This window comes from Trachurus japonicus, chromosome 4 (genome assembly GCF_045865225.1).
Source record: "Trachurus japonicus isolate A0001 chromosome 4, Traja_1.0".
Taxonomy (NCBI): domain Eukaryota; kingdom Metazoa; phylum Chordata; class Actinopteri; order Carangiformes; family Carangidae; genus Trachurus; species Trachurus japonicus.
In genome coordinates this window covers 34517281-34530813 of record NC_140910.1, presented here as the reverse complement: position 1 = coordinate 34530813, position 13533 = coordinate 34517281, and the positions used below count along the sequence as shown (strand labels likewise).

The 13533-nt window shown below is 37.4% G+C and overlaps 1 protein-coding gene across 1 annotated transcript in view; it reads left to right on the top strand.

Annotated features, from left to right (window-relative positions):
- LOC146989322 (NACHT domain- and WD repeat-containing protein 1-like) overlaps positions 1-10763 on the top strand; it is a 42419-nt gene extending 31656 nt beyond the window's left edge. Inside the window, exons 14-19 of the mRNA XM_085775253.1 lie at positions 984-1132; positions 2478-2751; positions 4344-4720; positions 6449-6625; positions 8588-8693; positions 10415-10763. Coding sequence (XP_085631379.1) covers positions 984-1132; positions 2478-2751; positions 4344-4720; positions 6449-6625; positions 8588-8693; positions 10415-10725 — 1394 coding nt within the window. The 3' untranslated portion in view covers positions 10726-10763. The remainder of the gene's footprint in view (positions 1-983; positions 1133-2477; positions 2752-4343; positions 4721-6448; positions 6626-8587; positions 8694-10414) is intronic.
- Positions 10764-13533: the final 2770 nt, after the last annotated feature.

Below are 13533 nucleotides of genomic sequence, written 5' to 3'. Positions count from 1 at the left end.
CAGACTCTCACTCATCAAGCTGCACTTACAAATGAAAACCGTTTCAAGAGGTTCAGTAACTTGGCGATGTGGACTTCTTCACCTTCGCTTTTAATGAGGAATTATAAATGTTTAATGCTTAAGGCAGAAAAATGTGTTGGGAGAACATCATTTTACATGTTTTGCTCTTATTTCTTATGTTCTGTATCAATAGTAGAAATGTTCGACAGTAATATTTTAAGCTATTATCATGGAAGATGTGTGAATAGATACTACGTATGCAGGTGAGGTTTCAAAAGTGCTAAACAAAGATGCAAATAAAAACACAGAAAGTCGACAAAGATCCAGCTGAACCAGATTTACTGTTGTCGATTAACAACAACAGAACTACAATAGAAACGTCTAAACGTCTTGTAGCAACCAAAAACGTAATAACGGCCAATAACGTAATAACTGCAAATAACGTAATAATTTTGGCCATTTTAAATGTAATAAAGCCAATAATGTAATAACGTGCCAATAATGTCAGAAAACATTTGAGCCAATAACATAATAACTTTTTGCCAATAATATAATAAGTTATTACATTATTGGCTTGTTATTACATTATCGGCCTGGTATAAACCCTTTGAAAATGTAATAACTGGTGCTAATAATGTTATAATACATAAATATGAATGCAGTTCTTGGAAATAAAATACTGTTTTGCCGTTTTTGTGCAGTTTGCTGATCAATAGTGGATGACATAGTCGTCATATTTATTCATCCAAGATACATACTATATTTCATCTCTCTCTCTCTCGTTTAACTGTGTGGTCTTTCTCCTCTTTAGCCAAATAGATATGACATTATTGGCTCAAAAGTTTTATTACATTTTTGGCACGTTATTACATTATTGGCTTTATTACATATAAAATGGCCAAAATTATTACGTTATTGGCTGTTATTACGTTTTTGGTTGCTACACGTCTAGATCTCCATCCCAGTCTGATCTGTGTCTGCAGGAGCCCAGCGAACTCTGAGCCTCTTCAACGTCGACAGAGACTCCGTGGACAAGTTCCTCGAGCTCCGGCACGACGACCGCGTTCTGTCGGCCTGCGTGTCGTCAGACTGCCGGCTGCTCGCCTCCGGAGCCGCCGACCAGCTCGTACGGGTGAGTGACATCATCCAGCTGCTCCACAGCCACAGCTAATGCAGCTGTTTGGGCCAAAATTAACCCAGATGTTTCACAGTAACACTTCGATCGAGCTAACCGCTAATAAACTAATCCAGAAGTTTCAGTTAAAACTACTCCAGATGTTTCAGTAAGAACCAATCCAAGTGTTTCAGAAAAAAACTAGTCCAGATGTTTCACAGTAACACTTGATCCAGCTAACCGCTAATAAACTAATCCAGATGTTTCAGTGAAAACTAGTCCAGATGTTTCGGTAGGAATCCAGATGGTATACTGAAAACTAATCCAGATGTTTCAGTAAGAACCAATCCAAGTATTTCAGTAAAAACTAGTCCAGATGTTTCAGTAGGAACCGATCCAGATAGTACAGTAAAGTTTATCCAGATGTTTCAGTAGGAATCCAGATGGTATAGTGAAAACTCATCCAGATGTTTCAGTGAAAACTAATCCAGATGTTTCGGTAGGAATCCAGATGGTATAGTGAAAACTAATCCAGATGTTTCAGTAGGAATCCAGATGGTATACTGAAAACTAATCCAGATGTTTCAGTAAGAACCAATCCAAGTGTTTCAGGAAAAACTAGTCCAGATGTTTCAGTAGGAACCAATCCGGATGGCACAGTAAAGTTTATCCAGATGTTTCAGTAAGAACTAATACAGATGATACAGTGAAACTACTCCAGATGTTTCAGTAAGAACCAATCCAAGTATTTCAGTAAAAACTAGTCCAGATGTTTCAGTAGGAACCAATCCAAGTATTTCAGTAAAAACTAGTCCAGATGTTTCAGTAGGAACCAATCCAGATGGTACAGTAAAGTTTATCCAGATGTTTCAGTAAGAATCCCGATGGTATAGTGAAAACTCATCCAGATGTTTCAGTTGGAACCAATCCAGATGGCACAGTAAAGTTTATCCAGATGTTTCAGTAAGAACTAATACAGATGATACAGTGAAAACTACTCCAGATGTTTCAGTTGGAACCAATCCAGATGGTACAGTAAAGTTTATCCAGATGTTTCAGTAAGAACTAATACAGATGATACAGTGAAAACTACTCCATATGTTTCAGTTGGAACCAATCCAGATGGTACAGTAAAGTTTATCCAGATGTTTCAGTGAAAACTAATAAAGATGTTTCAGTAGGAATCCAGATGGTATACTAAAAACTCATCCAGATGTTTCAGTAAGAACCAATCCAAGTGTTTCAGTAAACACTACTCCAGCTGTTTCAGTAGGAACCAATCCAGATGGTACAGTGAAAACCCCTCCAGATGTTTCTAATCCAGCTGCTTCAGTTCAAAGCGGTCCTGCCGTGTGTTTGACAGATCTGGTCGGTGACCACCGGAGCGCTGCTGGACTCTCTGTGCGGTGCGGATGCTCCCGTCACCTCCGTGGTTTTCTATAAAGGTTTCGTGGCTTCGGCCTCGACGGCCACTTCCTCCGTCCAGCTGTGGAATCTGAAATATGACACGCAGCACAAACCCACCGCTCACATCCCTTCAGGCTGCGTCCACGTCGCCATGACCACAGACACCGATCAGGTGTTCTTCGTCCGACATCCGAGCCAGACAGAAGTCATCGGCTGGAACAGCCACACAGGTCGGTGTTAGGAGATGTTGCATCATGATAAACGCTGTGAGTTCTCAACATGGGCAACTGTGTTTCCCTTTCTTATAAGCTTTTTTTTTTTATGATTATAAAACCTCTGCTGCTTCACAGCAAACACAACATCACTTGCTTTTAAAGGTACTTAAGTATCCAAAAGTACATACTTTTAAATTAACTTTAAGTCAAAGTCAGAGTCAGAGTAAATGTCTTATTGTTCACATCAATGAATGACTCTAATAGTTTGTAAATGAATGTAAGGAGCTTTTAACTCTTGTTAGTGAGAATGAACTCTTTGCTGCTCAGCTGCACTGATGTGCTGCTTTTAGGGGTTAGGGTTTCCTTCACAGACAAACACAGCTTGTGTCCAATAGGATTTTAGAAAAAGACCTGAAAGTAACCAGTACTTTTCAGCCTTCCTACTAATTAACTTGAGTAAAAGTAAAAAATATTTGTCTTGGAAATGTGTTCAAGTAAGAGTAATAAGTATCAAAGAAATCTAATACTCAAGTAAAGTACAAATCCTCTGGATATGTACTTAAGTACAGTACTCAAGTAAATTTACTCCGTTACTGTCCACCACTGGGCATGTGATACTAAAACAAAGCAGACTGAGGCGAGGTCTCACACACAGAGAAGTTCTGCACCAAAGACAAAGGCCACAACTAATCCAGACTAACAAAAATATAAATAACATTGAATCAAAGAGTAATGATTACATGCACATACTCCAAGAGGTTATTCCTGTGCCTGAGCAGATTTCCGGTCCAGGAGGTTTTATCTGTGATTTGCAATTTTCAAAAGTGAGAAAATCAAACACAATCAACAGTAGAGCATAAACATACAAACATACATACACATATACAGACAGACAACAGCAGAAATGGCAATGAACTAATGACCACCAACAGGTAGTTATTTCCCCCTGAAACCCCCTGAAAAGTTAACAGTCGGTGGAACTGGCGGGAAATGGCCTGTGCTGAGAATCCAACTTTTATATGTTTTTTATTATTATTATTTAACTGAGAAACTATATAGATATATAGCAAAATATAGCAGATGTTATAGATATTGTAATAAACAGAAACAGATTTTGTCTTAGTCTGAGCAGTGAGATCAGACTTGCACTACAAAAACTCAAAATCTTACCAAGAATATTTGTCTTATTTCTAGTCAAAATGTAATTTCTAGTCAAAACAAATCTCATTCTACTTAAAATAAGACTCATCACATTAAAAAGTAGCTTGTTTTTAGACACTTTTTACTTCTTTCAAGCATATTTTCACTTGAAATAAGTAGAAAAATCTGATAGTGGAGCAAGTTTTTCTTCCTTATTACAAGCACACAAAAAAACTTGCTTTCACTGGCAGATTTTTCTACTTATTTCAAGTGAAAATTTGTTTGAAACAAGTGAAAATCATCTAAAAACAAGTTCATTTTTAGGTGATGAGTCTTATTTTAAGTGGAAAGAGTTTAGTTTTGACTAGAAATGAGACATTTTGACAAGAAATAAGACAGATATTCTTGAAAAAGATTTTGAGTTTTTTTGAGCAGTGTGTGAATCTCGTGTCTCTCCCTCTCTGCAGGTTCTCTATCGCAGCGTTTGCCTGTCTCAGCGCAGGTTTGCTGTCTGGAATTGGCTCAGCACAAACGTCTGCTGCTGTGCGGTTTGACCTCGGGGACGGTGCTCATCTACCCGCTGGCCCTTCCCCAGGAGACGCTCTGCATCCCGCCCCCGGAGAGCCTCTCCCGGGTGCTGTGCATGGCCATCGGCGCCAAGGAGAAGCACGTGGCCGTGGCCTACGAGGACTCGGCGTGTCTGTTTGAGATCACCAGCAGAGACAGCTTCCCTACGGTGGAGGGGCCGCTGCAGAGGCTCGCCCTGTCCCTGCTGCACACCCCGCTGTCCGCCATGGCGCTGCTGCCCGACCGCCGGCTGCTGTACGGCACCGGCTGCGGGGAGGTGAAACTACACACTGCAAAAACTGAAAATCTTACCAAGAATATTTGTCTTATTTCTAGTCAAAACAAATCTCATTCTACTTAAAATAAGACTCATCACATTAAAAAGTAGCTTGTTTTTAGACACTTTTTACTTCTTTCAAGCAGATTTGAAAGGTATCGCGATGTGTTTTTTGACAATTTTTAAAAATAATTAATAAAAAATAAAGAAATTAAAGAAATTCTAAAAAAAAAAAAGTATCGTAGAATTGCAATTTAAATCGAATCAGCATCCAAAAAATCGTAGAAGAATCGAATCGGGAAAAAAGCATATCGTCCCAGCCCTACACTGCAAAAACTCAACATCTTTCCAAGAATATTTGTCTTATTTCTTGTCAAAATGTCTCATTTCTAGTCAAAACTAAACTCTTTCCACTTAAAATAAGACTCATCACCTAAAAATTAACTTGTTTTTAGATCATTTTCACTTGAAATGAGTAGAAAAATCTGATAGTGGAGCAAGTTTTTCTTTCTTATTACAAGCACAAAAAACCTGCTTTCACTGGTGGATTTTACTACTTATTTCAAGTGAAAATTATTTAAAAACAAGTTAATTTTTAGGTGATGAGTCTTTTCTTAAGTGGAAAGAGATTAGTTTTGACTAGAAATGAGACATTTTGACAAGAAATAAGACAAATATTCTTGGAAAGATTTTGAGTTTTTGCAGTGTAGGGCTGGGACGATATGCTTTTCTCCCGATTCGATTCCTCTACGATTTTTTTGGATGCCGATTCGATTTAAGTTGCAATTCTACGATTTTTTTTTTTTTAGAATTTTTTTAATTTTTTATTAATTATTTTAAAAAATTGTCAAAAAACATATCGCGATACTTATGTGAATCGATTTTTTCTCCCACCCCAAATTTTTTGGATGCCGATTCGATTTAAATTGCGATTCTACGATATTGCAGATTTTCTTGATTTTTAGTCTGCAAAAAAAAAAAGATTTTTCTTTTTTTTATAATTTCTTTTATTTTTTTTTAGAAATTTTTTTATTCATTTATTTTTTATTAATTATTGTTAAAAATTGTCAAAAAAAATATTGCGATACTTATGTGAATCGATTTTGTCTCCCACCCCTAATTTTCTGAATGCCGATTCGATTTTAATTGCGATTCTACGATAGTGCCGGTTTTCTCGATTTTTAGTCTGCATTTTTAACACCAGTGAAACAGTTGAATGATTATGATTGTCTACAGACTATTCCAGGAACCATATTTCCCCCAAAAAATACACATCACATGTAAGTCAGTTTTTAAGATGTATTCAGCAGCAACCTATATGAGATCTAGACTGAGGTAAACTGCTACATTTTAGCATTTATCTGCACAAATACTGTAGGAGCTTATAGATTAGTTTAGTTTATTTAGCTTATTTTCACACCAATAAAGAATAACCAAAAAAATGGGACATATTAAAATACATTGACAAAAAAACAATAGGTGCAAGCTGAGACAAGAGAACCAAAGGGCCTACAGTATACAAGGCCTATAAATTAACATACTCCATTATAAAGTGAACTTAAACCCTTTTCAAAACCTGTACTCTCTGTGTGTAAAAAAGGCTAACAAATGCACATTGCACAATATTTCCCCCCAAAAAATTGATTTTTGAAAAAAAAAATCGATTTAAAAATTGACAAAAAGAATATCGCGATATTTGTGTGAATCGATTTTTTCTCCCACCCCTAGGTGAAGCTCTACGACTTCGGCAGCGGCTGCAGCTCCGGTCTGGAGCCTCATCGCAGCAGAGTGACCTGTGTGACGGCCAGTAACTGGGGGACTCACGCCTTGGTGGGCTCGGAGGACGCGGTGCAGCGGCTGTGGGCCCTAAACCCACTGTCCCTGGATCACACTATGGAGTACAAGGTCAGGATCACTGTTCACCTGTAGCCTTGGAGGCATTTACACAACAGCTTTCACAATAAGACAGAATCACCACGAGTAAGATTCTATTGATTCTAACAAAATCTCTGTTTTTAAGTTTTGCTATGACTACTGTACATACCTCAAATTAGAATCAACAGCTGTGTACTTAAACGGATAGTTCAACATTTTGGCAAATTGGCCCATTGCCGTAATCCCTATAGTCATAGCAGTAGGTTTTTTTTTTTTAGGTATTTTTAGAACAGCGGAGCAGAGCCGTGAGCTGCTCAGAGCTACGCTACGGAGGCTCATGGGATTGTTTGGTTTCCCTCATCAAACTCATCAAATACACAATCCAACAACTCCACAACGCTCTGGTGGACAAGTTGTGAGCTGCACATTCACCACGCTATGAGATAATAACACAACGTTACCACACAGAGTTGTTTTAGAGGGAAATACAGAGACTGCTTGATGAAAAACTGTCCCTGAAGGCAACGTGCATCAGCGGTTTTGCATGAATTTCCCTCTAAAACAACTCTGTCTGGTAACGTTGTGTTATTATCTCATAGCGTGGTGAATGTGCAGCTCACAACTTGTCCACCAGAGCGTTGTGGAGTTGTTGGATTGTGTATTTGATGAGTTTGAAGAGGGAAACCAAGAAATCCCATGAGCCTCCGTAGCGTAGCTCTGAGCAGCTCACGGCTCTGCTCCGCCGTTCTAAAAATAGCTTGCACCGACAATTAAAGGTAACGAACCTATACTGCTATGACTGTAGGGATTATGGCCAAATTTGCCAAAATGTTCAACTATCCCTTTAAGAATCTTTGGAACATGACAAAAGCTTATGGGTTAGCATGCTAACTTTGGTGGGGAATTCATAACATTTCCTCTGCACTGGTAAGTAAACAGCTGCTAATGCTAACATGACCTTTTTTTAGGGCGATTCCACCAAAAGAGTGCCATTTCTGTCCCCAGCATATTAAATGTATAAAAACATGTAATAATATAATATAAATTGCATTTAATTAATAAACAAAGCACCATACACATGAATCACTGTAGAAATTAAAGATATATAATTTTTAATCACTATAAAAAGGCTTTCAAAGCACTGAAACATAGCCTTTGTTGCATGTCCCCAGAGCCAAACGCTATAGTTTACCACAATGCATTATGAATAAAATCCTTCTAAAATCTCATTTTTTTTGCATATTAGTGTGACTTTATATTATATCTACACTTATATAACATTTTTTAAATTAAAACCTAATTATATTTTGGTTAAAATTCACATTTTAGTCCCGTCCCCAGGTTTTCACTCAGTGCTGTTTTACCCAAACACATTCTACACTCTAAAAGTTTTGGAACATTCCACCAGTGACATGTTCTGCTGGAAGTGACATCATTTAGGTCTTTTGAAAGTCATGGGAAGACCAAAATTAAATTCTGTAATTTATTTTTCCTGAAATTGAATGATATTGTAGCTATGTCAGGGTCGGTCACTCTTAAAACTCATTCCTGTTACCTAAATTATCTCTAGACAGTGTTTGTTGATATCAAAAGTAAAATATTCAGTTAAATCCTAAGAATGTGCTCTGTGTGCTCAAGCTATTAGTATAGATGCTATTTGGCTAGATTTCACACAATTGCTGATTTTATGCTAAAAACTCATTGCTGTTACCCTCATTGCTGTTACTTTTTCTTCAAAAATGCAATGATAAAAGCAGCAATAAATTAAATAAAGTAGCCTGAGATTGACCAGTACTCATTTTGAATGAGTAAATGTGTATATTAAAAAATTCTATACTGAAATGGAATGAAAAATGAAGTTTAATTTTTAAGAGTTACAATGAGCAAATGGCACTCTTTTGGCGGAATGACCCAACAAATAGCTCCTTCTAAGACTGAACATACTTATTGAACCAGTCCAGTTCATCATGCTGTGGTTTCATTGGTGCTCAGGGTTTTTTCTTCGAGGGCGTCCTCTCTGCTGCTTTCTCTGAGAGCGACAAGTTTGTCTTCACTGGATCTCAGGACAGGACCGTCAAAGTCTGGGACGTCGCTACAGGTAGGTACAGGTGTGTCCCGACTGAGGAAGGACAAAAAAAAACGAAGCTGAAAACTGTTTAGGACTTTCCCTAAAGTCAGAGGTTTGGATGTGGAAGGATGTCGCTTTCATCTCTGTTTCCAAATCCAGGACATGTGCATAAACATCTCAGTCTTATGTAGTATCTTGGGCATGTGCAGTAAAAAGGGTGAATGAGCTATTAACACTAGAACCGCCGTGAGGTCATTTTGACCTCTCTCGCTTCTTAAAATGCATGTAACTCTGTTTGCGTAAAAACCCTATGTCTCCCAGTCGATGACTTTTCCTAAAAGTGTGTTCTACATCATCTTATGCATTTTCAGCCCTAGTGGCTAAATCTTGTACAACCATCTCTTCTTTGTTCTAAAATTGATTAATGGTATTGTACACTGTCCTGTAATAATAAACTAAACTAAACTAAACTAAACTTCACGATTCTAGTATAAAAGAGAACAAAAAAAATTGTGATTTTACCTAGAACCGCCAAGTGGTCATTTTGACCTCCATTCATTCTAATGCAAAAATGGTAAATGAACTGCATTTATATAGCCAAACACATTATATAGCCAGCCATACACACAGCTCAAAACACTTTATAGTAATGCTTCACATTCATATACACACACATACTTTACAAAAAATAACAATAGTCATTGCTAGGCAATCAATATAGACGACTCTTTATTTTTCTATTTTTCGAACAGTGCGTGTATATAAAAATTTATAAAATTGATTTTCCAATCATTGCAATCTGGGCTAAAGAATGTCCATTTAGTCACTCAGTTTGTCAGTTAGTTAGTTAGATAGTTAGTTATTTAGTTAACTGTGTAACTAGTAACTGTGTGTCTGGCTGGCTATATAATGTATATGGCTGTATAAATGCAGTCTATTTACCATTTTTGCATTAGAATGAATGGAGGTCAAAATGACCTCTTGGCGGTTCTATTGTTCAATAAGCAATGGATAAAGAGTGTGTATGCAGGACCCTTCAAAATATCTCAATAGGAAACATAGGTATCTTGATGAGTTGGATGGTTTTTTTTTGTGGAGTGACAGATAAATCCATCTAACACATGAATATGGCACATTATTGTTTGGTTCTTATTCATAAAAACTAATGTGAACGTAAAATGTTTGCTTTTAGTCTCCTTTTCATGATTGAAACAGGTAATTAAGTAATATTTATTATTGTTTTCTTAATGACATTCAGATTACCTTATAATTCTGTTTTTTCCTGGGCTTCTAAATGTCACTCTGATGTTGGCATGGATATTTTGGTAACACTTTACCTGAATAGGTATTCATAAGATTGACATAAAACTGTCATAACCATGACATAACAGCTGTCATAAACATCAATGAATACTTATGACAGCTGTCGATAAGTGTCATTCGGTAAGTTATGTCACTTTTGATGCAAAGTTGATATTGTTTGAGATGTCCTTGTTATGAGAACTTGATATAATTTTTAAAGTTTGTCCATTAGGTCTGCTATGACAGTTTAAATTGTCTTTATGTCAAGTTCTCATAACAAAAACATCTCAAACAATGTCAACTTTGCATGAAAAGTGACATAACTTACCGAATGACACTTAACGACAGCTGTCAGAAGTATTCATTGATGTTTATGACAGCTGTTATGTCAATCTTATGAATACCTATTCATGTAAAGTGTTACCGATATGTTTCTTTTCTTTGTTCAGGAAACCTGCTATACGTTCAGTTTGTGTACTCGCCCGTCGTCAGGATGGTGACCTACAGGAATGGGTTTGTGGCCTTGACTCAGCAGGGATCAGTTATCAGAGAAGTGTTTCGCTGTCCAGACCACATCAGTCCGGACTACAACCCTCTGAGGAACGTCAAGGCCCAGTACCGAGTCACCTCCAGGGAGAAGAACCGCGAGGACCGGCGTGCCTCCGCGTGCGACCTCGAGGACTTCAACCCGGCCCAGTTCAACCTGAACCTCATGAGCATGCTCCGAGCCAAGCCCTCCTCCGCCTGTCTCATACTGTAGGACACCGGGGCCCAAACTGTGACTGGGGACAAACTATTTTAATTGTTAGGAAATCTTTGATCTTTGTTTTACTCTCATCAATGATAATGTACATGTTAAATAAACAACATAGATGTTATTTTGTAAAAATTAGAGCAAATGGTTTTTTTTGTTGATTGTGCAGTAAACAGCTATTTATGATCTGAACATCTATTAAAACGTGTTTATGTTCCTGGAATCCGCCTGTTTACATTGACATAAGAAACTTTCGGTTACACTTTACTTGAAGGTATCGTCATAAGAGTGACATGACACTGTCATAAGACTGACATGACACAGTCATGAATGTGTCATTATGTCAATGTCATAACGTTGTCATTAAGTGTCATTCGGTTAACCCTAACCCTACAAAAACCGAATGGCACATTCATGACTGTGTCATGTCAGTCTTATGACGATACCTTCAAGTAAAGTGTTACCAAACTTTCTATGGTTTATAGAGCATAACGATGATTTATGGCCAATTCAACAAAAACAAGTGTTCTAATAATTTTGGCCATACACATATCGTTCATTATTATTATTATCATTATTATATATTAAAGGGTAATGACATCTCATAGTGACCACTGTACTTTTGTGTAATGTTCTAGGGCCTCAGCAATTAATATCAGTAATCACCTCCTCCAGATCAGCTACTTGTTTTCTTGACCCTATTCCCACTAAATTACTCAAATACATGTTACCCCAGGTTAGCACTTTTCTGTTAGATATGATTAACCCCTCACTATTAACAGGCTATGTAACACAATCCTTCAAAGTAGCTGCAATCAAACTTGTTAAAAAGCCCACGCTTGATCCGGAGGTTCTGGCTAACTATAGGCCAATTTCTAATCTTCCCTTTCTTTCTAAAGTCTTGGAGAAGGTGGTAGCAGATCAATTAAATGAGTTTTTACAGAATAATAGTCTATTTGAAATGTTTCATCAGGTTTTCGTAGGCACCACAGCACAGAGTCTGCTCTGGTTAAGGTCACGAATGACCTTTTAATTGCATCAGATGAGGGATGTCTATCTGTACTTGTTCTGCTTGATCTTAGCGCGGCTTTCGATACCATTGATCATCAAATTCTAATAGAGAGACTAGACACACTAATTGGTATCAAAGGTACTGCATTACGCTGGTTTAGATCCTACCTTTCTAACAGAACTCAGTTTGTACATGTTAACGATGAATCCTCTTTGTACACCAAAGTGAGCTATGGTGTTCCACAAGGATCATTACTTGGCCCAATTCTATTCATTTTATATCTGCTTCCTCTTGGTAGCGTTATTAAAAAATATGACATTAATTTTCATTGTTATGTGGATGATGTTCAGTTATACTTATCCTTTAAACCTAATGAAACCAACAAAATTTCTAAACTTCAAGCTTGTCTGCAGGATATTAAAATATGGATGACTCGTAACTTTCTGCCGCTCAACTCAGATAAGACTGAAGTTACTGTACTAGGTCCTAAACATCTTAGAAAACAACTAGTCAATGATACTGTTATTTTAAATGACATCTCTTTAACTTCAGCCCTCATGGTCAGAAATCTTGGTGTTATTTTTGAAAAGAATTTATCATTTGACTCTCACATTAAAGAAATCTCAAGAACTGCCTTTTTTCATCTGCGTAACATTTCCAAAATCAGATCCCTTCTATCTCTAAAGGACGCTGAAAAATGAATTCATGCATTTGTGACTTCACGACTTGACTACAGTAACTCTTTACTGTCGGGTTGTCCGAGTAAGTCACTAAGGACACTCCAATTAGTTCAAAACACTGCTGCCCGTGTCCTGACTGGGACGAGAAAAAGAGACCATATCTCTCCTGTCTTGGCTTCTCTACACTGGCTCCCAGTAACTGCTAGAATAGATTTTAAAGTTCTCCTCCTAACATTTAAAGCACTACATGGTCAGGCACCCTCATATCTTGAGGACCTTATAGTTCCCTACCACCCAAATAAGACTCTGCGATCCCAAAATGCAGGCTTGCTGGCTGTGCCTAGAGTATTAAAAAGTAGTATTGGAGGCTTTTTGCTATCGGGCCCCACTTCTCTGGAATCAAGTTCCAATTCAAATTTGTGGGGCAGATACTGTCTCTATTTTCAAAACTCGAATTAAAACATTCCTTTTTAATAGAGCATATAATTAGGGATCTGACTATGGTATCTTTTATCTTTTTATTTTTTCCTCAAATTGATTTGTTTTTAACTTGGCCTAATTTTATTCGTATGATTGTTTTTGTTTTATCACTGCTATTGTTTTATTGTCACTGTGTATTTTTGCTGCCTGATTGTTGATTAATATTGTTTTTAATTGTTTGATGATTTGTTTAAAGCACCTTGAGATGCATTTCATGTATGAAAGGTGCTATATAAATAAAATTATTATTATTATTATTCTCTTTCAACTTTGCAAGAAACTTCCACTCATCTTGAGACACTGGATCATTTTCTCTTGCTCTTTCTGAGAAGTCTGATTCCACGATGTTTATGATGTCTGAAGGAATGATCTCTTTCACTTTGATTCTGTTCACATAATGTACTTTAGTTCTGAGATTGACAGGTGGATCCATCGCTGGTGTCACTTGTCTCACTACTATGTGATGACTGATCCCGATGGTGTCACCATAGTCGAGACAGAGACAGGGATCGCCATGCCCAACAACACTCCAACGTACGTCTGTACGCTGTGCCTAAGGCTGGTTCTCCTTGCCAGACACGACTTCTCTTGGAAGTAAAGCCTGTGAGCACTTGTATCCAATAAGCAATCCAACTTCACAGT